Here is a 27,011-nt window from a genome sequence, read left to right on the forward strand (position 1 = left end):
TGGATTTTACTCTCTCAGTTACAGAAAGTCCAATTTAAATACAATTTGAAGCACTGAACAGCTTTGTCCCAAATATATTTGCATTTTGTTTTCCAAAAGTACAAAAAAAAGAAGAAACAATTAATTTGGCATATATGATACATATTATTTATTAAATTAATGAATGATTACATTCATGTAGACTTTGGCAGAGGGGATCAAGTCAATAAATCTTTAATGTGTTTGGTTCAGGGAGCCCTGACCCTTATTATAAAAACACTGAGCCAAATTTCCTCTTAATGTCAATCAGTTCCACCAGACACTCCTTTCCTCTGATCACAGTTTACTGGTTTGATTGTTGACGAGCACAGACACCCATATCGATATCATTATCCAACAGACTTCAGTGAAAAGATCATCTGTCTGGATTTTATAGGTTTAATATCAGACAAGCCTTTTAAAACCCACCTTTCCATTCTGAGTCCCAAGACTCCCTTTACAAAGGCCAGACTTCAGCATGATTGAAAGTGCCACATAAAGCTGCTGTATACACTCATATCTCAAGCATTTATATGTATAAATTCCTGACTCTCTCAAAAGATTCAAACAGATTTCAAACAGGGTTTGAGGTAGAGCTGTTACAAATATCCATCATTTCAAATACGAACTATATCCCAGTATTTACTGCATATTCTGGCTTAAACAAGAAGTAGACAGACTACAAACTAGACACCAGCTTTATGACTTTACATGTGGAGCCACGATGTGGTTGAATCCCAATTCATTTGTGGCAAACCGTAAATAATTTACAAGCACAGAGCCTCGTGTTTCTATATTGTTATCATTTTATGAGACAAGTATAATTCTGGCAACCATTGCTGATTCTATACCAGGGGCACATTCACAGCACCTTTAGATTTTGCTTCTGGTACAGTTTCGATGATCAATTACTGTAATTAAAAAAGTTTAAAAACAGATGTTTGTCCATGACCTTCTGACCAATACATATTAGTGTTTTCTGATCTAATGCTATTGTCAACATGAAAACGCTGCCACTTTCAAAAAAACTGTTCTATGATCTAAAAATGCTATGGTTCAAATCTGGTTGGATTTTAGGCACACAAATGCCTTGGTTAGTATTACAGGAAACAGGCAACGAGCAGGAGTGTCCAATATTCTGTTGACCCGACCATCTACTCCAACCTTGTGTGCTCTATAATAATATCACACTATTTCCTCCTTTGCTCCCAGGTGACAAGAGCCATAATTGAGCTCAGTTCAGAATTTCTATTGCCACTTTAGGGCTTTATCACTTGAACACTGAGCATTTGCTGATACAACTACTGCCTTCATATTCCTTAGGTAGAGAGTCTCAACCTACACAAAAACAAATTTTAAATGCAGATAGGTTTACTATCTAAGACGATCTGCCACCACCCTTAAACAAACCTAAACATAATTTACTACATAATTTGGTTGAACTGGTCTTCCATTGAAAAAGCAGATACAAAGAAAGGAGGAACTCAGGGATGGTGCTGAGAGACTGGAACAAAAACAGAGACAGACAGAGGGCATGAAGCTCATTCCTGTGAATCAGAGATGTGATGTTACCACAGTGATATTCCACTTGTGGGAATAACTGTGAACACAATATGCCAGAGAGACACATGCAGCTGCAACAACGTAATAAAAGTGGTTCACAAAACCAAGAAATCATTCAGTCTTCAGAGGCTTGGTGGCCTGGACTTTTCACCCCTCTGTCTAATGGAGTTTGTGTTTTTATTGCTTTCTCTAAACAGCCCCACGATAGATAGGATTATTTCAAAAGCCCTTAAAGTAAAAAAGAGGCAAGCAGATGTCATTGTGAATAAAGTGTGCGTGACTCCAAGCTTTAATCTACACAGTAATAACCACAATGAGCACACGTGCACTCATGTGGCCAATAAAGTACATATTGCTCCTGCAAGTACGTGGTTTTGCACACGAGGCCAAGCAGAGCTGTGTAAGGCGTCAAAGTGTGTTTCACTGGTGTTTCAGGAGAGGAGAGAAAAGTAAAGGAAAGAAAAGAGAGGCGGAAGTGAGTAATGTCATACAGTGTCTGGTCCTTCTTTGATGTATTGAGGCTTTGAAGTCAACGCTGATGCAATTTAGGGCCAGTGGCAGAGACAGACCTACAAACCATTTAATTAGTACCTTGCCATGGCTCCTAATATGCCTCCATAACAAGGCTAAAATATGTCTCTAATTCACTCAGAAGGCAGAGTAGACTTTATTAGAATATTTACATTGCAGAGACAAAAATGTCTAAAAATATTTGGCAGCAAAAAACAAAACAAATCAAAACCAAAAAAACACAAGATAGTACAACCAAATCAGCTATATTGCCACTAAAACAGTTGCAAATATTTAATCCTTAAAAACTGTATATGAAATCTGTATCTGGATCAATACTACCATGAATTTTCCTCTCATTTCTTTCCATTCGCTTTCATGCCATATCTCACTTTCACATGCCTTGTCACACAACAATCTTTCTTCCCCTTTTCTTTTCTGTGCCTCTTAAATCACCTGCATCCATCCCCTAATGATCTCATGGAAACTGTGAGCAGCGGGCTGATGGAGGTGATGTGATTTAGGGACACTGTGTGGCTGTCCCATCCCAGGAAACAGAATCCCAGTGGGGGTAAACGGATCTAAAACATTGCTTAGCAGATGGTCCCCACTGTGCTGAGTCCTCTGATAAGCAATTAGAAGCACAAACATGAATAACGACAGCATATTCAGACCAAACCTGAGACCATACCTGCAGCCGAGTTTGATACTGTTATAGAAGTCATAGGACAGTCATGAAAGACTGAAATGTGAAGCATATAATACAGACATGCCTACACATGGAAAGCTGGCACTGAATCATTCTTTGCAGGACTCTGCACAACACAGTACAGAAGGGTTTTCCCATCAATATAAAACATTATGTGAGGATTGGTTTTAGTTTATCACCCACACAGAGGGTGGCTAAAAGCAGCATTTCTGATATTGCCCCAAAGACATATTTTGTGATGTCAATTGAAGGCTCCTTGCTACAAGCAAAAAGATAAATCAGTACCTAATACTGAATAATGGTAAATTGACCTGAAGCTTCCTAAGGGAAGAAACTGAATCCCACCCAGCTCCATAGGTGTTGCTCTCTAACTCACTTTGCAGACTAAGCATTAAGAGAATTTCCCTGCGGGGACTGATGAAAAATTACATTATTATTCCACATTTTCTTGGTACAAGCTTTATCTACTGCATGTCAATTGCTCTGTGAAGCAGGAACTACCTCCTCCTCTCAGTCTGTCTCACCATCTATACATCAGCAGATCTGAGTCACACAGAGAGCGATGGTGTGGGAGTAAAAGGAGTTGGGGCTGACTGCATCGCTACCACTGCTTTATGGGGTGGACAGGTTATTATTGCAGTAACATCAGTGGAAGTTATATGATATGATTCTACACCTCCTAAAACTGACCTAAGAGGTAACAAAAAGCAACTGTCACATAATGTTTGATACTGAGGGCAAACGCCTCCTTATAATGCCATGCAGAGACGCATGTATGTAGGCACTGCTCTATCATATGGTTCATACATTAATCTTTTTTCACCACCCAATTATTCCTATCAGACCCGGCTTGTGCTATGGTTGCAGCTTCATTCTGAATAATCTGTTGTCATTTGTACAAAGTTGCTCAACAAAAAAAGCCAACAAAGGCACTGGGACACACTGAATTACTGAAGAATAAAGACCACTCAGTTTGGCATCAAAAGCATTCTATTTGAATTATTTTGAAGGTACTTTCACTGTGCTGCAGATAATTAGCCCTCTAGTCTGTAAACTGATATTAGCAGTGCACTTCTCAATAGCCGGCAGCATGAACTGACAACTGTTCTGTCACAGAAAAGTGCTTTATGCAAACAAAGTATAAAACATAACAATTGTTGAAGCTGAAGCTATAGGTACTGAAGTTATCCATCTTTTGCACCACATAGTTGCACTTCTGCATCAGCAGGGAAATTTAATAAAAAAAAAAAAACATGCAAAAAAACAGTTCTTTAATTAGCAGTATGGCAAAAAAGTAGTTTTCTTTGCTAATATCAACAGTCCCTAATCTTGTTTTTAGAGAGCTTTAAGAAAAAACGTTAAACAGTGACAGCAGTGTTAGAGGGATCAATGTGATGCTGCATGTTCTGATCTATTAGGTGTGCGTCATCCTGGAGGCACTGAGTCACTCGGTACTCCTCCCTGACACCATACCAGGCAGCCATGACAAAGATGAGACAGGGAGAGCGCTGTCTGGGAGGTGACAGGGGGCTCCAAATGACAAACACGAGAATGTCTGCATCCTCTCTGACTGCCTACTTAGGGCTCTAGCTGTCTGCATGCAATTTTCTGCCTGTCTGTTCGTCTATTTGCCTGTCGACTGTTAGCTCTGTGACTATGTGCCTCTGTCTTACATTCTGTCTGTCTGTCTCTAGCCTGCAGTCTAATGTGCTTGTGTGACTAAATGTAATCTCATTTCTGACTACACTGTCACACCTCAGCCTGAGGTTTCAGCAGAACATAAATAATCACAGTGTAAAAAGTAAACACAATATCATTACTGCAGTCACTTGCTGAGTCTAGGACGGCCACATTTTAATTAACTAATAGCACAAACAACTTGTTTTAAAACTATGGTGGGTTTGTTTTAATTAGCTAAGTGATTTTGGATTTCCTTATGACAGGGCAGTGTCACCACAGCAGTTGCCACAAACAATACCTATGAAACAAATGCAATAGGCCTACTTCAGCTTTTTATAGTTACAGATGTATGATTTGATATGTGAATATTTTTAGAATAAGTGTGCAGAGACTTTTTGCCCAGACTAATGGAAACCATTCAACGTGTACTGTCGCCACAGTGTCTGAGACACATTACCTTGTAAGTCACAGGTGACATTGATCTAATAAGGAGAAGGCTGGTAGCCAGCTAAGTGAAATATCACTCCTGTGTCTGCTCTCTTGGGGGAGGGTGGGAAAGACAAAGTGCGCAGTGGCTGCAGCAAAAGAAGAGTGGTGTAGGTCATTGGTTTTTTAGCAACAGAGGCCCAGGTGGCAAATGGATGGTTGAATACATGAGGGAGAGAAAGAAGAAAGCCATGATGACTCATGTTGCAGAATGGCTCAGAGTTGTGACAGAGGTCTGCAGAGAAAATCATTCATGAGGACGAACTGAGACGAGCCATTTCATACTTGTAGAACTTTCCTTAGTGTACTGCAAATTTAAGATTAGTGCTGATCAGTTACATGTAACTGAGGAAGAAATTCAACAACTACACCACATGGTGTGAAACAAGCTGCATCTTAGCAATGGTGCATATTTCACACACAATATTTATCTTCAATGAACTCTAGTTGTAACTATAGCTGTTTTAAACACTGCACACTTCTACACTTACTTGACAGAAATCAAAACGGAATGTTTTCTGGTTAATATAATACTGTACTCTGCGCCTTTATTTATTTGTGTATGCTCAGATGTGCAGCACTATGTCTACTTGCTAAGTGAGAAAGCAGTGTGTGAATTTCTGCATGATGGCAGGGCTCCCTGTTGCTTTTCTTTCCTCCTATGACACCCTGCTTTCCCTCTCACCCCCTCCTCCTGCTACACGCCTCCACTGCTCAGTGCACGACTTATGTTTCTGACATGGCGGCAGCCCAGAAAATCCAAGCTAGCAAGGCTGACTTCTCACATGACCTGCAGCCAGACTATGCAAACACATTCTAAACCACAATTAAATCCACTGACATATAGCAATAAATCAACAAGAAAAAAACATTTAAAAGTATATGCACACGATAACAACATTTATCGATATTTCCTGTTTTACAACTGAATACACTGAAATACTGATACGTATAATATACATGACACATTTATTGTGCTATAATACCTACAAAAGTGAAACAGTTTTCCATTCACACATATTGAAAGAATTCTAAATTATTCCAAACACAATATAAAGGTACATGTCCCTTGCTGTCTTACACACTGATGACATAAAATGACAAAGACAATGTTAACATGCTAACGTTAAGAAGGTGAACGTATAATATTTACAATGCTCACCATCTCAGTTTGGCATGCCAGCATGATTAGATTTGCTAATTGCAATAGCACCAAGCACAAAGAACAAGGCTCATGAGAATGTCATTTGATTTGCAGATATCTTCTCATCCCCTGCTGCTGGTACACTGGATTAAAATTTTTACATGCTGGTGGCACAGGAGAAAAGGTTGAGGGATCACCAAAGTATTACAATATTTGCGGTGGAATGTATGAATATCCAGGCCAAATTTCATGGCCTGGATATTCATCCAATAGGTTTCAGGATACTAAATAAAAAACATCTGAATTAATCCTCTGGGGACTATGTACAATATTTTTATGTCAACCCATCCAGATATTTTAGTCTGGACTTGAAGGGTGAACAGAACGACCAACAATAGCCCACAGAGCCACATCACTAGAAGAATGAAGAAAGAGATGCTGACTGCCACTGTCCAACCCTGTCCTAAATATACATTCATATGTTGTCCTACATTTATAAATGTTATGTTGTCACAGCAAAAATAAAGGAATGAAAACTGAACCAGACCACAATTTTTCCATAACATTAACCAAATGACTAAACAGTACCATAAAAAAGTTTAATAATATTGTAGTCACTAAAAGTGTTTATTGTCCTGCAAAAGCAAATATTTTTGTCCAAATGTTTACTGATTTTCCTGATTTCATATCAATATATTTGCAAATGGCCCAACACATAAATCACCAACACTCTTTTTCTGTTGTTTAGCTGTAAATGAATATATAACTTCTAGGAGACAAAGCTGTACAGCTAATGCCAAAAAAATCTTTATACAGCCATCAGTGGCTCACTGTAGCCAACGCATCATGTCATCTTAATCTATAGTTCAAAGGAAATCATTTATTATCTCACTGTTTATTCTCAACTCTTTGATCATTCATAGCTGTGGGTTATTACTGCGTGACAATTGTATTCCAGAGGAGACCCTGGCTGGCACCACACCCATCCTTCTCCTGCTCCCTCCACCTCACTCTCTCTGCTGCAGTGCTTGTCCCCCGTGGTCCCTCCAACATAAACAGCTATTCATCACCATTCAGAGGATTTAACTTAATGTCAATTAGATTGCCATTGACTGAACTGATAAATTACAGCAAACAACAAATGAATAAGCTGCACAACTAGCTAAACTGAACAACTGGGAGTAATGGGAAGGTGACAAGGAGACAGCCTGGAGGTTTCAGAGGGCGACGTGTTTGAGGAAAAGAAGCGAACAAGCTGAGAAATTGAGTTTTATTATGAAGGAACACACTGCCAGAGCAAATGCCACATCAGAAAATGCTGAACAGAGGTGAAAATTTGATGGATTTGTCTGTGTCCACTAATAATTTACAAGGAAATTGGGTTGTGAAGCATGTGTAATGATTCCTAGAGAGCTACTGATAGTTCATCTCTTACAGCATGACAGATGCTTTCTTGAACATTTTTAATAGACACTACAGGAACTGATTGACTGAAAGCTGGCCAATAATTCAGAACAATTTAATTGAGCAGAATCATAACATGCCAATTTAAACATATTTTATTTATTGTGCTAATTTCTGTTAATGTTGCATACTTTCCCACATTATAGTGTACAATAATACAATAAAATGTCATAATTAATATTGTGATAACTATCACAATAGCTATAGTCCAGGGTGTACTTGCATATCTGCCTACATTTGTGGGGATGGATGTGTTTGTTATAAAAATTTCTCAGTAAGCTTTTCTAGCATTAACACATACTGCTCCCCCTGGATAAATAAATCATGTTGTAAAAACATCCTGATTGCAGACTTGCTATATAATGGACAATATACATTATACTTGGTAATGCATATGAAGAGACATATGGTGTTGGTTTTATGCAAAGGGGTGAGGCTATTGTCAGAGAGAAGCACGATTCAGGAGATGGTGCCACATTGACAGCTGTATTCGTGCTGAGGAGTTTACTGACAGAAATAAATTAGTTCCACACACTCAACGGGAAAGCATAATTAGCCAGCCCAAATTGACACACATGCATTTACACATCTACGTGTGCACACACACACACACACACACACAAACAGAGCTCAGAGAAACATACTGTAACTACACAGGCAAATATGTATCAGACACACACACATTCATGAGTAAACTCGCGTATGCAAACACACTCTGGCACCTGCAACAGATGCTATGCAAACATAAACAGCCCACAGGACCATCAGTATAAGAATATTATAGATAGAGGTACACACACACACTGCTCTAACGCAAACAATATTAGCCTGAAAAGTAAAACCTTGTAGATGACAGCTGTTCTCCATGCAGGAAGGAAGCCAATCATGGGGAGTGCGAGAGAACACTTTCGCACTTATTTTCTTCACAACAGGATGTTTTGTGACACATGGGAGCATAATGGAACATACCCACAGTGTCCTCTCAAATTTTGTACACCTTGTTTACTGCCAATGCATGCACACACAAAATACAATACAAAGAGAGAAAAGGTATACAGAGGGAGAAAGCATGACATTGAAAGGTGTGCCTTCTGTCAGATGCTCTAATGCAATAACAAAAAAAAAAAAAACAGAGCTTGGGGATGTGCTGGATTCATTACAATTGTAGTTAGAATGCATGTGTTGTCACTCTGCTACAGTCAGAGACAGCTGTTGTATTTGAAGATGATAGGGGTCAATATGCAGAGTGCCATACAATGTGTGGGTGGATGGGTAGGCAGAGGGATGACCACAGGGTTTAGGGAGTGGGCCATGAGAACAGATGGTCCCTGGTTGCCACCCAAGATCCCATTAAGAAAGATGGCAGCTCTGACCTATTTCTGGACCAACCATGCCGTGTAAATCCACTGCGCAGAAAGATACAGTGATAGGGTACATTCAGAGGTTATAATCCTTGCAGTTTTTGTCAGACATTATGGGATTCCATATGTTGTTACTATAGCATTAATGTAGGAATCCATTAGATGTGATGCAGGCCAAAAACTCATCAGACTCATATTTCCAGCTGTCCAGCCAGTCATTTCCTCGGACACTGTGCCCTTGAATGCTTAATGATGGCTTTCTACAGAGCAACTGGGGTGATACGGTTGTCAAGAGACTGATGAGCCATCGACTGCCAAACTAAAGGTGCTCTGCTTTTCACCTATGTACCAATGCCTTCGTGTGGACAGCTGTCACACTGCTCTCAGAGAGATACTTCCTCCTTAGGCTGCTGGCACTTAACCGCTCCACACTCACTGACTTTCACCTATCAATCAATTTGCAAAACCCTTTTAAAATATTTAGAGCTTGTTGCTTTAAGAAAATTTGTGTTTTTCTTCTCCAGTAATTTTGATGGCTGCATTACCAGGAGAGGACACTCTTAGATAATGATTAAGTTCATAACCTCATGTCTTTCCCTTCGACCCCAAGCTTAGTGTGAACTGAAGACTACACTGGAGGCAGGCCATGTGCGAATGAGGTGATAAATATTTGATAAGGTGATATTGTAGAGGTGGTGGGTAATACAAAAACCTTAGGACCCACATTGAGTGGCTCTGGATGTTGCTAGCATCAGTCATGTCCCCTGGTATATTATTAAAGGACATATGGAGACACAGAGGCTAATCGAAATTGAACATATAACTCTGTGTGATGGTGGGTGGAAGGAGGTCACATGTGTAGATTACTGAGGCAATGATCACACAAAGACAGGGGGCCATGATATACAACCAGTATGAGGAAAGACTCTATTATCCGCACCTTTGTCTTGTGAAATCACATAAGGTACAAAGATGTACAGATAAATCTTCACACAGACACATTTACCCACATGCCCATGTGCACCTGCTGCTCTTCATTTACGGTTATTACACTGTCTGAACGCTGCCATGAGCCATAATAGCTTTCTGCTCTCGCAGTCGATGGCTCAGCAAACAATCTCCTTCGAAACCAAGTCACTAATGATCAGAATGATCTGTTTCTCATGCAGCACATGTCCAGGTCCTAATGGTTATACACTGTGGGCGGATACATGTTCATTTAATTCCTTTTTCATCAGAGCAAAGGAGTTTGACAAAGTAACATTAGGCACCAGTAACTAAACCTCTGCCTTGTTGCACCGGTGACTCACCCCAGAACAAATAAACAATACGTGGGACTCATGGGCAAACCTGCTGCTATGGGTGGATTTCTCTGGTAATTCAATAAGCCTGGGGGTATACTTGATCTTTCACTATCAGTAAAGTCATCAAGGTAAGCAAATTAATGGTGATGGAGGGCTCTGCCTTTCCGCCTACCAGAGGCTATCTGTCTCAAACTGCTTTAGGTGTGGGTCTGCCACATGGATAGAATAGAGCCTGCATTAAGTTTTAATCCCACTTATGTGTGTGTGTGTGTAAGACTGTGTGTGTGTGTTATTTCTGCTGTGCTCTGCCCAGGCAGACACCCCCCTAATGTCAGATGACTGTGCGCCACTACACGGCAGTTGCTATGGTAACCAGCCAGGTTCTGTGTACATGGATACTCATTGCAATTTGGATCTGCAGTAAAGCACTGACAGGAGAGCACAAGTCCCACAAAATCACCCACCCACACACACATACATACATATCTATACACAAGCACACTAAGAGAGGTACACTAGCTATCATATATGAACTGTATATATGGAGAAATGCTATACACATTTCACCTGCATTAACAGCTACTGCTCATCAGTACATTTTTTGCTGCATTTCATTTGACTGAGCATGTAAGCAAACACAGCCTGCTGGGCAGAATTATCAGCCCTACCAGAAGTAGCACGTATCACAGTAGGTGATACACCAAGATATCTCAATGACTAGAGCAACCAGTGCCTTATTTCTCACTGACTATTACAACCACTCTCTTTTTCACTCTCCATCTGCCCGTCTGTCGGTGTTGGTGTGTCTGTCTCTGTGCTACTCTCCCTCACACATATATACAGGGCAGCTTGAGAGTGCTCAGTCAGAGTAGAAGATGAAAGCAAGTGGGAGCCGTGTCCATGCCAGCAGAGTTGTGCGAGTGGGGAAGTGATGAAAGAGAGGCTCATTTAGTAAATTGACAGCTCCCTTCAGGATTCTTCATCTTCACCATGAAAAGCCTGAATCCTTCTCTACTTCCAGCTATTCTGGCCATGCGTGAAGAAACTGCATGTATTCCAGCCAACATTAACAATGACAGTATTAGTCTTTTAGTTTTGGATGCAGCTCTTTCCTTACTCCCACTACTGCTTCATTCAGACCACAGATGTACAGTGGATGTCTGATGCATGTGAAGATGTAAAAAAGATCAACTAGACAGAACTAAGAACAGATTAAAAAAAAAAAAGTGTTTCAGTTTCTGATCTACAAACTTCACACTTCAATCCACAATCCTTAAATTGACATATACCTTAGGCAAACTCTCTGCATGTTCTTGCACAAAACAAACCCTTAATGTCTCAGCAGTTTGTAGTAGGTTTGAAAAGCAGTTGATGCAGAGATGCGTAATATCTTATCTCAATAATCAACACATGAATAAAAACACACGTGTGAAAAAAAATGCTGCCAGGGTTATTCCACTCTACTGTATATTATCCAGCATGGAAATGACAGGGTTAATTTTAATGAGCCCCAGTTCTAATCAGACACCATGAAGTCTTTTCATAATCCAAGCAGCTAATAGAGCAAGGCTAGCAATTACAGGCCACATGCTGCTCATAGCTGTCTGCCGCTCAGTGAAACTAGGTGGCAGACATCTTGCTCAGCTGAGAAGAGGAGCACAGGAGAAATGGAAAGGCAGTTTTTAATTTTAATAATGCATTTTGCTAGAGTGGTTCAGCTACATGAGGCAGCACAGGGCAGAGCATTTGATTTTCAGATGTGTACAGTGGCTTCAGGAAGCACTAAACCCCTTTCAACTTTCTGCATACTTTACTGTGCTGAACATTTCATTTTAAATGGATACAAATGGCATTTTGCTCATCAAGCTACACTCAATAACCCATAATGACAAAGTGAAGTAAGAGGTGAAGGGATCTGAATACTTTCTAGGGCCATTGTAGTAGGTGATATACACAGCACCTCATGGAAGTGCTAAAACTATTTCCTTTGTAATGGAATTAGCTGATTATAAATTTGAAATATCAAGCAATATGGGAACAGACAAAATAACAGGATAGCACCATGTAGTATCTGAGAGTTAGACCATTGCAGATAGATCAGGATTTGGCAAAGAGATGTCGAGCGTAAGAAAGATTGTGGGGGCAGAACGGAAAGGGAGCTGAAGAAAGGAGGGTCAGTGAAGGAGAGGGGCTGTAATTCATACCAAGCGAAAAGCCACAGTGACAGCCTTTTACCTACTGCACAAACACCACATATGCTACCTCTCACACTTGACAAATAAATCTCCTCCTCATACACACAAGCAGGTGTATGCATGTGCACACACACAAATACACACACACAGTCATCGGTTCAGCTGGCAGAGGCACAGCAGAGTGAATTACACCGCGCTGTTCATAGGCCAGAGCAGCACAGAAAAGGCTGGACAGCCAAATAGCCAACTAAGGTTCTGTAAGGACTGCACATTCAATGGCTTCTGAGGGGATCACATTGTGTACAGTGTGTTTCCAGTGGGACCTGTATAAACAGGTGGATAAACTGATAGAAAGCAATGTTTTCATTTTCCTGTCTACAAAGTTGACACCTTCACAAACTGTAAACTGGCTGCATGTTCTTAAAGACAACACGTGCTAAATGCCTCAGCTGTCTGTTTTACTGCAATTTAGTTTTGAAAAGCAGCTGATGCAGAGATGCTCACAACCTCGTCTAAATAAGAAAACCACAAATGTGCTGCTGTTAGAGTTATTTCAGTCTGCTGCACGCTCCCCAGTGGATTATTCTAAAAGCCAAGATGGTATAAGAGGCAGTTGCATTCTGTTTGCCTGAAGAAAGGCCAAACGGCTGCACTTATTGTATCTAACTGTGGTCTGGCAAATAATTAGTGTCGAAAACCTACCAGAACTCTGCCAGTGAGCGTCTGAGCAGAGATCATGACACCGGCCCAGTCTTTGACAGAAGTCATCCATCCAACCTCACTGGCTGGTGCCTCCTCTTTCTCATCAGGACCCTTTGGTGCCCTGTCTGCTGCCTGATTGTTGGCGGGGTTGTTCACCTTCTGAGCCTCCTGGAAGAAAAAAAATTATAATCTGAGTGAGATAACAGAGCAATTAAAAAATAAAAACAAGAACATGGCCCAACATTAAAACAAGATACAACCTCTTAGGGGTAAGAAAAGACAGTGACTGCAGTCCTCATGCCATGTAGCTACCCATCTGCTCTATATTGAATGTATCTGAATGCACAAACAGATAATGTCAAAAAATATGTGAAGTCCCAAGTGCAATTTTGCCCAAATTGTTCTTGAATTGAACCTCTCCTCAGAGTATAAGACTGTTGTTTTTGTTTTGTTTCCTGTCCAACTGAGTGAGCAGAGTTAAATGGCTGTTCATTGAGATGCTTTGCTCAGCACAGTCACTGCATGCAGCTGTTCCTCTTCAGTCGTCCAGTCACACCTGATTAGATGCAAGCCGGTCCTAAGTTTCCCTGCCCTAGTGGTGGAAAAACAGAACAAGTGGATTTCCCTGTTATACAACCTAGACAAAAAATTCTACAATTACATCCATAATGCACATGCACACAGATGCAGAGAAAAGGTTTGTGCGCATCACCCTTAGCCTCATAAAACCATCAGATTAAGCCAAACAAATAGTGTTCATGGACAATCCCTGGAACTGCAATGACTCAACCCTTTTGATGGCAGCCCAAAGAGACAGGCTTGTATTACTGCAGGGTACTGCAGCACTTGCAACACATTTTCAAATGTTCCTCCTCATAGTGACATCCAACAAGTAGCCATCAAAGCATATTACATGACATTTCAACAAAGTGAAAATTGTTTCCCAGTACTGTACATGCCACAGTTTGCATGGATTACACGACATCTAAAAACGATGGCACAAATAAAAACTATTTCTGTTTACAGTGAGTTTCTTTTCGTTTTTATACCAGACATGTTTCATTCCATGGACTGTAACCAAAAATGGGACGCAAACAAACATCCAGAAACCACTGGTGAGACCACATGCCACTCAAAAACAAACTTGAGTGCAACTCGAGTACCTCTGCAGGGGTAAAAGAGCAGTGATATTGCAGATGAGCCCAAGAGAGTGCTCTGTCCATTTCTAGAGGATCGCCTCATTAAATTGGATTACATTTCATAATGATATGGCATGGACACAGCTGGCATTTTCCTAATTTGATTCCAACCCCATAACAATGCCAATGAACTGGACCTAAAAAGCCTGACTTAGTCATAAGATCATTATCTGCTCTTGCCATTGGGCCTCTCAATACTGCAGTGGATAATTCAGTTACTTCTGCTTATATACTTATTAAATAATTTTGTGTTAGAAGACTCACAAACTTTTAAATATGAGTTTTAGTTTTATTAGTTGTGTCTATGAAAGTCACACAATAACAGTGCCCAATTACCAATTGGTCTATCATTTTTAAAACGTTTTCCACTTCTGCATTAAAATGTGCTAGCTTTAATGGATTGTGAGGTGCTGAATTCAAACGTGACCACTGTAAGACCTGACTGGCTATAGATTTAGGAATATGTAGCAATTTACGTTTTATGGTCATACAAAAAAAATTTCAAGCAAAAAATTAACTTACAGCATATTATGTTATGAATGTTATTTTTCATTTTCACCTATTTATTCTCTGTAGGTGGCAGGGTGTGTAGTCGACTTTGTTACAGCAAGAGGATTCTGGGATCAATCTCACAGCCAACCGTGTCCTTTCTGTGTGGAGCCTGCATGCTCTCCCCTTCTTCCCACAAGCCAAAGACACTGAGGTTGGGCTAATTGGTCTACTCTAAATTGCCTGTAGGTGTGAATATGAGTGTGAATGTATGTCTGTCTCTATGTGTCAGCCCTATGATAGACTGGCAACCTGCCGAAGTGTACTCTGTCTCTCACCCAATATTAGCTGGGATCGGCTCCAGCCCCCCATGACCCTCTACAGGATAAGAGAGATATATATATGTATATATAATAGATGGATATTTTTATCCTTGTTAAGCGACTTAGTTAAATGTGTGGTTCATACAGCATGTGACACAATACCATCCTAATGTTTCAACTAAGAAATTTCTATCAAAAACAAATTGTTTCTCTTTTTTCTCTGAGCGAATCCTTTTGTAATTTATAATCCACATAGAGTCACATCATGTGGAAGTTCAAATCATTTCCATTTAAAATAATAGCACAGAATTAGCAGATTGATTATTGATTAGCAGAAGATTACTTCTGTATGAAAACCATTTTCATTACACACCAGCATTATAAATGCCAGGTCCCAGTAGAAGCAGATTGAGCTTGTGAAATTTTTAAATTCAATTATAGTTTTTGCATGGGAATGAAAAAGGACGAAAAAAACATGACTCAAAAAAATGACTAGCATGATGCCAATGTAACTTGATGCAAATCGGAGAGCTGTGTTTGATCTAACAGATTTGAATTACTGTCAACGCAAAAAGCCTTGAAGCTTAAGTCATGATAATTTTGCAGACAGATTTTAACAAAACCATAACAATTATTTTTCTACCTTAAACACACTTTACAATAACAAAATGTAATCCAGCCTTAATCCCAACTTCTGCCAATATTTCACAAATCTTTGATTTGATTTTCTTTTAAATAAAAAGAATTAAAGTGTCTTCCTAAGATTTTCACGTAATGCACAAAATGTGTAGGTAAAGAACATCTATATTCAACAAGTTCACGCTCATGTCACAAAACATTAAATGAGTTAATGCTGGAAGTTGGTGGATATAGTAAACTGTAAACAGTAAAATAAGCATGTCTTAATGAATGTGCAGGCTGCACAACTAAGATTCTATCTTCTCTTAAACTCCACCACTCATCATCGTCGACTATGTAGCCAGCATGCGCCTCACCCATCGCCCCAAATACTCAACAATTTGTGTACACATGTGTCTCACCATTCATAGGGCTGTCTTAGGTTTCACTCCAATTGGCTATGTGCCTGCTCAAATGGCACTGCAGGCATGTTGTGGTGGTGTAGTATGTGCTAGTCTGTGCCCAGCAGTTACTTCTTATGTCCACCAGCCCCACATTCCACAAATATATATATATATACCAGGGTAGGAACGCTACATGTCACACTAGAAATGCTGCATGTTACGCATTTCACATTTCCAAGAATGCTTTAAATTCTTTCAGACCTTAGCCCAGTCACATCAGCTTTGTGGTAAATGCTGCTAAATTACAACTAAAACACATCATTGTATGTACAGTTATTTAATTGTCAACTGGGATTTCAAGATATGAAGGAAAACTTCATTTTATGCCATATGGCTACAAATGCCCATAGTTAATGTGGGAATAGCAATTCTCATTAGTACACACATGAGCATTGAGACTATAAGAGCACATTCATTAACAGTAATGTTTTACTGTGTGCCCAAGCAAGCATGTGTGTGGTGGAGGGGAACATATGAATAATGGATGCAGTCACAAACGGATGGTCGGGCAGATCAGAGGAGACAATGTAAACAAGAAATTGCTTCTGGCTCATTTGAGTGGTCGGCGGTAGGCTTAAGCCGAGGGAGAGAGAAACACTGAAGCAGCCTGCCATGGGAGAATCCATCTGCTGGCTATATATACACACCTGTGATGTCAAACAGAGAGAGAGCGACAGAGGGGGAGAGAGGGAGCAGGATGGGAAATGTACCGTGACCAAACTCAAAATGGGTCTAAATAATATGATGAAGAAAGCACGCAAAAAAATCAACATTGTTATTCTTGTCAGAAAAGGCCCATTCATTAATATTATTATAAAAACAAACCTAATCTAATTTTAACACACCTCTGCGAACCAGTCATTGCATTGCTATCAAAGTTTAAAATGATTCCTATCTCTACTGCTGTCAGTTGTCGTTTCACAGTGACATTAATACAACTCTCCTCCTCCCCATTCTTTTTATTTCATTTAGTTTTAGAACCAGTGGTTATGACCTGAACCCATTGGAAGTTCTGCACCACATCACATCTGTCTAGATCTTCAGCCACTGCTCTTTACTCTTTCACCACCACCAGTGTCTCCAGTGGGATTTTCCCTGTGACAACCCCTTTTAAGCATGACTGCAGATGCGGTCTAATTGTTCACACATTTAATTTAACTGTGTGCACAATGAGTCAATATATATTAATATTATACTCTTTAAGCCTCTCCCTATTAATACATGGTGATGTAACACCTGCTCATGTTTCTATTAAAATGTATGTAGTTCATCTTCCTACTTCAAGAAACATTTTTATAACAAGACAGGAGTGTAGCAATTAACAGAGTACACAGGGGAGCCCTGATTATAATGAGGAAACGAGAGACAGATAAAACAGGACACAGAAAGGAAGACAAAGGGAGGGACTGACACCAAGAAATCTACAGGACATGGACAAAGAGACAGAGGCCAAGGGAGATGAAGAAGGACATCCAGTCAAACAAAGACTTAGATGACAGTTAATGACAGAACAATAAAGCAAAGGGGCAGAGATAATGACACAGAGATACAAATTACAAGACAGCAAGAGACACAGGACACCGAGTAAACACGGGACAGACAGAGAGACAAAGATACTGCAAGACAAGGAGATAAACAAGTGAATGAAAGACAGACTGTGACAGATTAGGAGCAAGAGAAACAGGAAGTGAGAGTGTGGGTCCAGAGACAGAAAGAGAGAGAGAGACCGAATAGAAAAGACAGAAAAGAGAGACAGGAACATGCCCATATGACTCCGCTGATCTAACAGGACTTGGCTTTAGCACAGCTGTTCCTCTGGCTTTGGTCCTCATCGCTGGGGAAAACTCTATTCCGGTGTGAGAGGCTATTTATAGCTTTACCCAGGGAGACATGAAACTAGTGAATCTCATAACACGCTCTGTTCCCCCTGTTTGCTATTTTAATGCTGGTACAGTTACCCAGTGTCCCTGGGTTACAGACCTAGACTAGGTCACAGCAACAGGGAAGAGTGAGGGAGAAAAGGAAGCCTCTTCACATATTAATGCACATACAAACATACACAGGCGTAAGGCTGACTAACAACACTATATGAAGGAAAACTGATATTACTGTGGTCACGCCTACGGAACCCCTCGGAACTAACGGTCAAATCTTATAGGCTAAATGCTGTTATAGGAAGTGACATACAACTTGCATGATGCATTTCTGCTACAGAAACTCCCAGTTTGTGTCTCAAATGAAAATACAGCATACCTATAACACTCATACAATTACTGGCAAAATACTGGGGACAAAGGGAAAACATTTGCCTTATAAAGAGGAAATACATTTTTTAGATTAAACATTGAGATGTACAACAGCAGCGAAGTGGGTTTTATGTCCTGAGGGTTGGAATTTATAAAGTCTACAATCATTTTTAAAAAATTCTCAAATTTCCACATTAAGAAACTAACAAGACTGGGATGAGTCAGGCCAAAAGTGTAAACTATCCAAACACTGACAAATACGACATTACACTGTGCTCATTGGTCTCACTAAGGATACCAAAGCGATCAGTGTCACTGAAAAGGTTGGCCATCTCTAGAATCACATTAGCCTTGTGCTGCCCCTCTGTGCTGGGCCTATTTTGAGCACAGCAGGCCAGAGTAGGATTAGAAGATTTGTGGACACTGAACTACAGAGGTGACATCCACAATGTTCGCAAACAGGAAGACAAGCCAAATGGGCTACATCTCTTTGCATCTCAGGACAGGACAGGACAGAAGCCCATTTCTCAAAATGGCTGCACTCCAAGTACGTGTTTTGTTGCAACTGTGATGACTCTTCAGATAATGGAGAGAAACAATATGACAGCGATATGAAAAAGTATGATGTAAGCCTGGCATGTTGCCCAGGATGTACATTACTCTACCCTCCACTCAAACAAAATGAGACACATCTGCATTAGTGTTTCATCCCTATGACTGGAGGCAAATTGAAAATCTTGAATGTACATTCCTGTTGATTCATAATGCTGTACTGCACCTCTCCCATTGATACAACATTTCAAGCCCCAGTGGTCTGGGATAAAAATAGGTGATGCTGTGAATTGTGGGAGACGGAAAGGTCAGCACTTGTCATCCGTAACGTCTTTGAGTTTTATCATCTTAATGTCAGCAGATAATAGACAGCCAGTAGCCGGAATGAGGGCATACTAAAATGTAGTCTATTTAATAAAAGGACACATAAAAGGACATTTTCATCAGAACATTTCTGGAGTAAAATGTCTGGCTAAAGAGAAAAGAAAACGTGTGAATGAACGATGTACAGTATCTCTATTCCATCTTAATGCAGTTGTTTGGCAGCTGAAATCTTTTGGAGCTTTAACAAGAGAACAAACCAAATAACACATACTGCTGGTTTCGCTTAGTTTACTATGTGGCTGAGCAATAAATGGCATCACAGCAGTTTCAGACCTCAAAAATCAATATCATTATTTCCTTTGCACTCCCCATTACTCTTTAAAACCCTGAGAGAAGGGTGGAATTTACCCCCAACAATCACATCCGCTCCTGTCCTGAAGTCTAATAATTCACCCTAAACAAGGCTGTTAATCAGGCTCTCTACCTCTGGCAAAATGGTTGTCGCCTCTACTGCTGATCTTTGCTTCTACTTGACTGTAGTGCACAAAATTGCCCCTGTAATCACCACAGAAATCAGACATTAGAAAGATTTATGACCTCAGACACACAGACAATGAAAACAAATAAGAGACAACATAATTACTTCAATGCAGATAGAGAAGTGCAAACTTTACAAATGACTGTGTACAAAGAAAAAAAACACCATTTATGTGAAGTCATTATAAACCACAAACACAAATCACACTCTCCTCCACATGTGCCCATGCAATTATTAGTCATTTAATTCTTGACAGCTTTAATTTATATTGTTTTTTTTTAACCAATCTGCAGATGGCTTGTTACTATGGTGATACACACAGGCTCAGATTCTTGTTGTCTATGCAAATGAGGTGTGACATGAAGGGAAATGCTTCAAATAAGTCCATTTAATAAGCCAGACAAATGACCATCAGTGTGACTGTTGACATATCTCAACAAGGACAGATCTGAGTTTTCATACATAATTTCTTTGATTCTTTGCATAATGAGAATAATCTGCACATACAGTAGTCTTTTAACCTACCGCACAATGACCAAGACTATAACCCACGATATGTTTCCAGAGGGGGATAAATACTATTATATACCATTAGAAAATAGGTGGAACGAAAAAAACAACATGGCTGAATGACAGCAGCTGTTTAAGTACTATAGACATAAGTGTCACAGTTACCTAAGGCTAACTTCCACCATTTTGTACAACAGCCCCATGTTAGTGTTACTTGATGAATATACTTTGCATGTGGTGTGTTCAAGACAAGCACTGTTAAAATGTCCAAGCAAGTTCTTTAATCATTCAGCTAACAAAAATAACTACACTGTTGTGCTTGTGATGTTCTGGCTGCTTCAAACCACCAACCTTTCTATTCAGCTACACCCTGAAGGTTGACTCTATTTTCATTATTGCTCTTATAAACAGGATGTTGATTCATTCAAGGGTGCTGGACAATTTTGTGTGTCTGTGTGTGTACACATACATACATATATATATATATATATATATATATATATATATATATTGTGTGTGTGTGTGTGTGTCTGTGTGTGTACACATACATACATACATACATACATACATACATACATATATATATATATATTGTGTGTGTGTGTGTGTGTGTGTGTGTGTTCAAGGTAGTGATTGATTTCTATTTCTTCTGGTGCCAGGGTTGTGTCAGCATCAATTACCACACCTATGAATCAGGAGGTAATAGTGTGCCTCAAACTCTCGCCCTGTCTGGGTCTCCTAACTATGGGGCCTGTGGAAGAACTCTTATCTTCACTAGCAGAGCTTCACTGGCAGCAAGACGCTCTCAGCTCGCACACACACACACACAACATAACAATAATACTGAACCAAAAACTCTGGTCATTTCTTTTAATCCAGCGTCGCTTTAAACCACATTTCAGCACAGTAAGCAGCTTTATTACGAGATATTCATTGAGGTATTTGTGTATAAGCCTGGGTAGTACAAGAGAAGCACTGCAGCAGGAACACGTGGATATTTAATGCAATAGTTTCACATTATTCAGCCCTGTGCAAATAAATGCATTCATCAATACATCTAAATGACTAACAGATGCTCTTGACATGGAATCTTACCACACATGAATTGCACTTATTGTCTTAAAGGAATTTCCCAGTGTGAGACAGAACAACTCCTCAAATATGTAAATTAAGAACTATATTAATGTCCTTAATCAGAATCAACCAACCAAGGCCTTCATAGGTTATCTGTGAGGGCTACAAAACATTTATTACTTTTATGCACATCTAGCCAATATTTTACATGGTTTAATATATCAAAAGCTACAGTTATGATTAAACACATCCCAATCAGTAATTATCTTTTTTCTAATTAAGCTTTTTATAGTCAGTAAGTTTTTTTTAAACAAACTGAAAGTATGAGCCTTTATTCTCCACAGTCTTGTGTCCTTCACACTCCTTAGCAGCACTGACAATAAAAACAAAAACAATGGCTGTTATCAGTCACCTGCCTTAGCCCTGATCCCCAATTCCACTCAGAAGAATTTAATGCCTAGCTAGCTGTTTGTCAATAAGTGACACATCATACAACACAAATCAAATCTGGTTATTTTGGTATTTTCAAGAGCAGAAAACAACCAGGATGGCAGCTATTGCCCTAATTGGCTCCCTACTGTCTAACCTGAACCGATCAATGACCCTGCTCTATGAAGAGCAACATCCAGACACACAAGCAACAAACAGGTCGTCAATTTTTAGTTACAGCTCAGAATACTACGTTTAAACTACTATGTTACAAAAAGTACATATTGCATAGTAGCATATATGGTAAGAAACATGAGAAAAGCAAACAATCCCAGATCATAACAGTCAAAAGGATTTATACAACAAATGTACAGCATATTCATTTTTAACTTCTGTACTGTATGCACCCCTTCTATATACTACTGTATACTACTATATTTGCAGTCCAGCATTATTAATATGGTATACAGTTTATTTCTCATTAAAGGATCTGGATAATAAGTTGATTCAATTCCTCTTATGGGAAGAATAGTTCATGTTCATTCCTCTAGATTAAAATAAAATTTAAAAAGCTAAATTTAGTGTAACAACAGAAAGGACAGAAAGCGTGGAAGTTTTTGAATTTATCACTGCAAAGAAATACTGTCGCATTCAGTAGTCAGTGCAGAAAATGTGTAACCACAGAACAACAGATGAGTGGGAGATGTTGCATGATGGGACTCAGTTTCTGAGCACTGCAGCAGAACATGCATAAGATATGAATGACTAAGTATGAGCACAGTCATTCAGCACGCCAAGCTAGCAGATGTGTATATATACACAACAGCATGTCCAGCAAAATGTTTTTGATAAGGTCTGATTCACAAAATTACAAAATCACTGGTAAATGTTAAACGCAAAGATGGAAAATACATGTCTAGATTATTTCTCATAGCAGTATTTTCAACACTGAACCTTCAGCAGGTCAGGTAGGGGTACACAAATTTGTTTAACATTGAGCAACACATCTCTTTGTGTTTTTTATAGACTACTGTATCTTCCTGTGTGATACTTTCCTACAATTAGCAAGCTATTAGCCTCTATGAGCTCTCACACTGGTTAACCTCTATTTATGGCCTCTTGTGATTTATCATCTTCTTCCTATCATCAAACCAAACCACTACACATTCACAGCTGGCTGACCATAAATCAACCCCTGTGGTACAGTTTGACGACACTGCTATAACCACATATCCCTTCATCATCCCATTCTCCTTTTCTGCTTTTGCACCTCCATTGTCATCTCTTCTCTTTATTCTACCTGTTACCTTTCTCGCCATTTGCTTTTGCTTTGTCCTCTCCTTCGTTTTCCACTCCACCGGCTTAAGAGAAGCCTGAAGAGACCAAGGAGATTAGGTTCTCTTGACTTGAGAGAGGGGTCTCATTACGTTTATCTTCACCTGACGCAATAATACTCTCAAAACTCTCACTGATGCCAGCTACTGCACAAGACTGACTGACTGACTGTATTTAGACAAGCTTAAGCCATGTTAGATGTGGAACAAAGGAAATGAGGTAGGGGTGTGAATTTTAATCAACAGTCCCCCTGGTTAATTGTTTGGTAATTGTAAAAAGAACAATTTGGCTAATGGGGAGTATTAAACAAAGCTGCATATAAATTCTCCCACTTTCTGAGAATGTGTCGAATAGGTCCATAAATTGCATTACACAATACAAGGGTCAACAATGTTATTTGGAAAATGTTCTTGTTTAAGGCAGTAAAAAAGGCAGTCATCTGAGCCTAATGATTCAGAGACTTGCCCTTGATTGGAGAACAGCTCAGAGGCTAACAAATGGAAGTGCAAATGATTTTCTAACTCTAGGCTCATTTAATCATTTTAAATTTAGATCTCACACCTCCCACTGGGGAAAATAAATCAACTTCCTTCATACAGAATTTGCATGTTTCAACCCTGGAGTTAGGAAGAGGAAACAGAGAGAGGACACGCCAAGGATTGTTATGGCTTATGTTCTCTTATCAGCTCACACCAAGGCCCCCAATGTGTTCCACAGGGATGTTTGTGTTTCTTTTCTGTGACCTCAGACATAGAGGGTTTTGACCTCAGCAAACAAGATCCATTAAGAGGAGCTGAAGTCTGGATGAAACATTGCAGTATAAACACATTCTCAAGCCTAAAGAGAATCAGTGTAATTATACAAGATGGCAGTGCAGCAAACCAATCTGTGTGTTTATAGGAAAGGTCAATGCCTTCAGAGCAACACTGGGTTGTATTGCACAGCATTAAGTGTCTATGTAATGTCAAGTGTAAACTGAGCTGCAGGGGAGGACTGGGCATCCTCTCTCTGTCTATCACTCACTGTGTTGCACTCAAATTTACAGAATCAAAGAATTTTAACTGTAGAGTGAAACATCCTTAGACAAGGTATACAGAGCTCAGAGGAAGGACTCTGAGGCTAAGTCAAATCAAGTTTGTGTTGAGTGTCTGCTCTGGTTTCCGATGTGATCTGCCTGTTCGTGTTAGAGGCACTTGTTTTGTTTGGAACATGGGAACAGGTCTGGGACTTGAGGAGCTGACAGAAAGTATTGAGGGACTGCCTTTTGCCTGAGGTCAACAGAGGCAATCCCTGTGATGGTGCTGTGATGTAGGGGTGGCTTGTGCGGGTCGGAGTGAAGAAAACCTCCCCCTAGAGTCAGCAGTTTGACCCTCACAGCCTTGGTACAGGCTGCACTGTTGAGCTCGAATAAACAACACTAAAATTCAGCACAAAAATTAAAAAAAAAAAAAAAAAGTGTTGTCAGGGTGCGTTAGACAGAGATTTGGCATGAGCTTTCACATGGGATGATGTGACGACTGAATCAGCTCTCCTCTACTGTCCACACAGTGTGCACTCGATCACTGCAGCACTGGACAAACCCAAGGACAAGTTACTGAGGGTGACACACAGAATGTGTTATGACTGCATTTGCATGAGAGGAGGATTTGTTTTATGAAATTACGCTGATGCAACAATGCGGGCAACAATGGAGGAGCTGATGTGTGTGCGAGAGGATGAGTGATTCATCATGAACCAGCTATAACTCTTCAAAGTCCTTTACTCAAACATGATCACTTGCTGTCCTTGCAGATGACACAACAATAATGTACTTGTAGGTTCTGTCTGATATATGTGGACAAGGAAGTGGAGCCATTATGAGACTTCACATCCGTGACGCGAGACAACAACATACACAGTGTTTTGCAAATATACACTATGCAGCATGTCCTCTTTTCTCTCAAGTGTAAAGATTTTATGTGAATGACACAAAATACATTACATCATAATCTAGACAGTTTCCACTTCACCTGGGTTTTGATGCTGTACAGCTAAGAGCAAGCCTAAGTAATCCACTCAGCTAGATGCATTATGCCCGTTGCAGTGAAGTAACCTCTAGCTCATGAGCTTCTCATCAGATGCATTGGTGAGGAAATCCACATCACTAATCCCCAGCATTTATTTAACAGGCTCAGCATGGCCAGTGAAGGTTTACTGTAAGAATGTCTTTCTTTCTCCTTCAGTAGCTAAGAGCCAGAGTTAATCAATACTGTTGTAAGTACTTTTTAGTGCTCAGCACCAGACTCATTTGTAAAAATAAAAGGTGTAAGAGCCCAAGGGACTAATCAAAAGGGATGAAGCAAGAGGGAAATTTGCAGCTTGGTAACATGAGAAGCAGTCAGGGAGGGATGGGGAAGGACAGCGGTGGTTCCAGCTCATTCAGCAGAAGCTTCCAATTACAGTATAATGTGGAAATGTGAACATTACTGAAGTTTTTATGCATGCAGTGATCAAAGGTGGTGTTCTTGCATTTTGCAACAAAATTGTTTCAAACCAATTTCGGATCATAAGAAGGCTTCCCACCTGTCCAGGGTGTGCCCCTGCCTTCCACCCGAAAGAGAGCTGGGATAGGCTCCAGCAGATCCCCATGACCCTGGTTAAGGAATAAAGGGGTGTAGAAAATGGATGGATGGGATGGAAGAAGGCTTCCCCATTCAAAACTTGAGTACTTTCAGCAGATACTGAAATTCACTCTGGAAAAAAGTCTTCTTGAGAAAATAAATTTAGGCACAATTTCAAACTTCACACAACAGCTCTAACTGCACTGTCATTTTTCTATTTGGTTCAGTAATTTTTCTAGGATGTTGCAAGCCACTGCATGCATTTTAAAATGAAGCCTTGAAAACTGAACCAATGAAATTTTAAAACATATGTTCATTTATTAATAGCACTAAAACACAGACCTATGAAATTCAAATTCACTAACAGCACTGACCTCTCTCTATAAAAAACAGCTACAACTCTATCTAAAGAAATTCATGTGCATACAGTACAAGCGAGGATAAGACCATGATGGACAAAAGTCACTCTCATAAGAGCAGTCCATCGCTCATTGCTTGTCGCTTAGCAACAGAGACCTGGCGGGCAGACAGTAGGTGTGTGAAACAGTGTGTGTGGGAGAGGAGGATTGGAGGGGGGGGGGGGGGGGGGGACAGAAGCAGAGCAACAGGGAGAAAAAGACACACAGGCCTAGAGAAAGACAGAAGAGATAATGTGGCCAGTGTCAATAAATGATTGTTTAGTAGCCAGAAAAGTGATAATTCACCAGTCTGAAAATCAACAGATTCATATGTGTCTTACATAAAACAAATGTGTATACAATGAGCAAAAATCCTCCACATTAAGCCAGTTGATGCTATTTTGACTTAATACCTGGACTTTAATTTAGAATAAATATTTGTATCAGCAGATTTTCTAATTTAACTGTTAATTTAGGTTCAATAAAAGTCTAATTTATATGGTCGCCTTGACCACATTTACATAATTTGTCAGAATGACATGCATGAAGGTAAAAACATCACTTCTTTTAGCACCACAGCACCTACTACCTTAATACAAGTTCTGTTTTGTGGTTGACTCAAAATAGTTTTTTTCCACCACTGGCCATGCTGCTGTTTATAGACATTCGATTCACACCGAGATCTGGTGCATGCACAGAATCAAAGCACTGACAGAAATCATTGTCAGGTGTAATACCACTTTACTGGAATTCAAAAGACTAATAATAATGCACTG

The 27,011-nt window shown here is 39.8% G+C and overlaps 1 protein-coding gene across 1 annotated transcript in view; it reads right to left on the bottom strand.

The window, feature by feature from the left end:
- Positions 1 to 27,011, bottom strand: part of LOC113132130 (calcium-activated potassium channel subunit alpha-1-like) — a 127,124-nt gene that overhangs the window by 83,404 nt on the left and 16,709 nt on the right. Inside the window, exon 2 of the mRNA XM_026310002.1 lies at positions 13,137 to 13,304. Within this exon, the coding sequence (XP_026165787.1) occupies positions 13,137 to 13,304 (168 nt within the window). The remainder of the gene's footprint in view (positions 1 to 13,136; positions 13,305 to 27,011) is intronic.

The sequence above is a fragment of the Mastacembelus armatus genome, chromosome 15, assembly GCF_900324485.2.
Source record: "Mastacembelus armatus chromosome 15, fMasArm1.2, whole genome shotgun sequence".
NCBI lineage: Eukaryota > Metazoa > Chordata > Actinopteri > Synbranchiformes > Mastacembelidae > Mastacembelus > Mastacembelus armatus.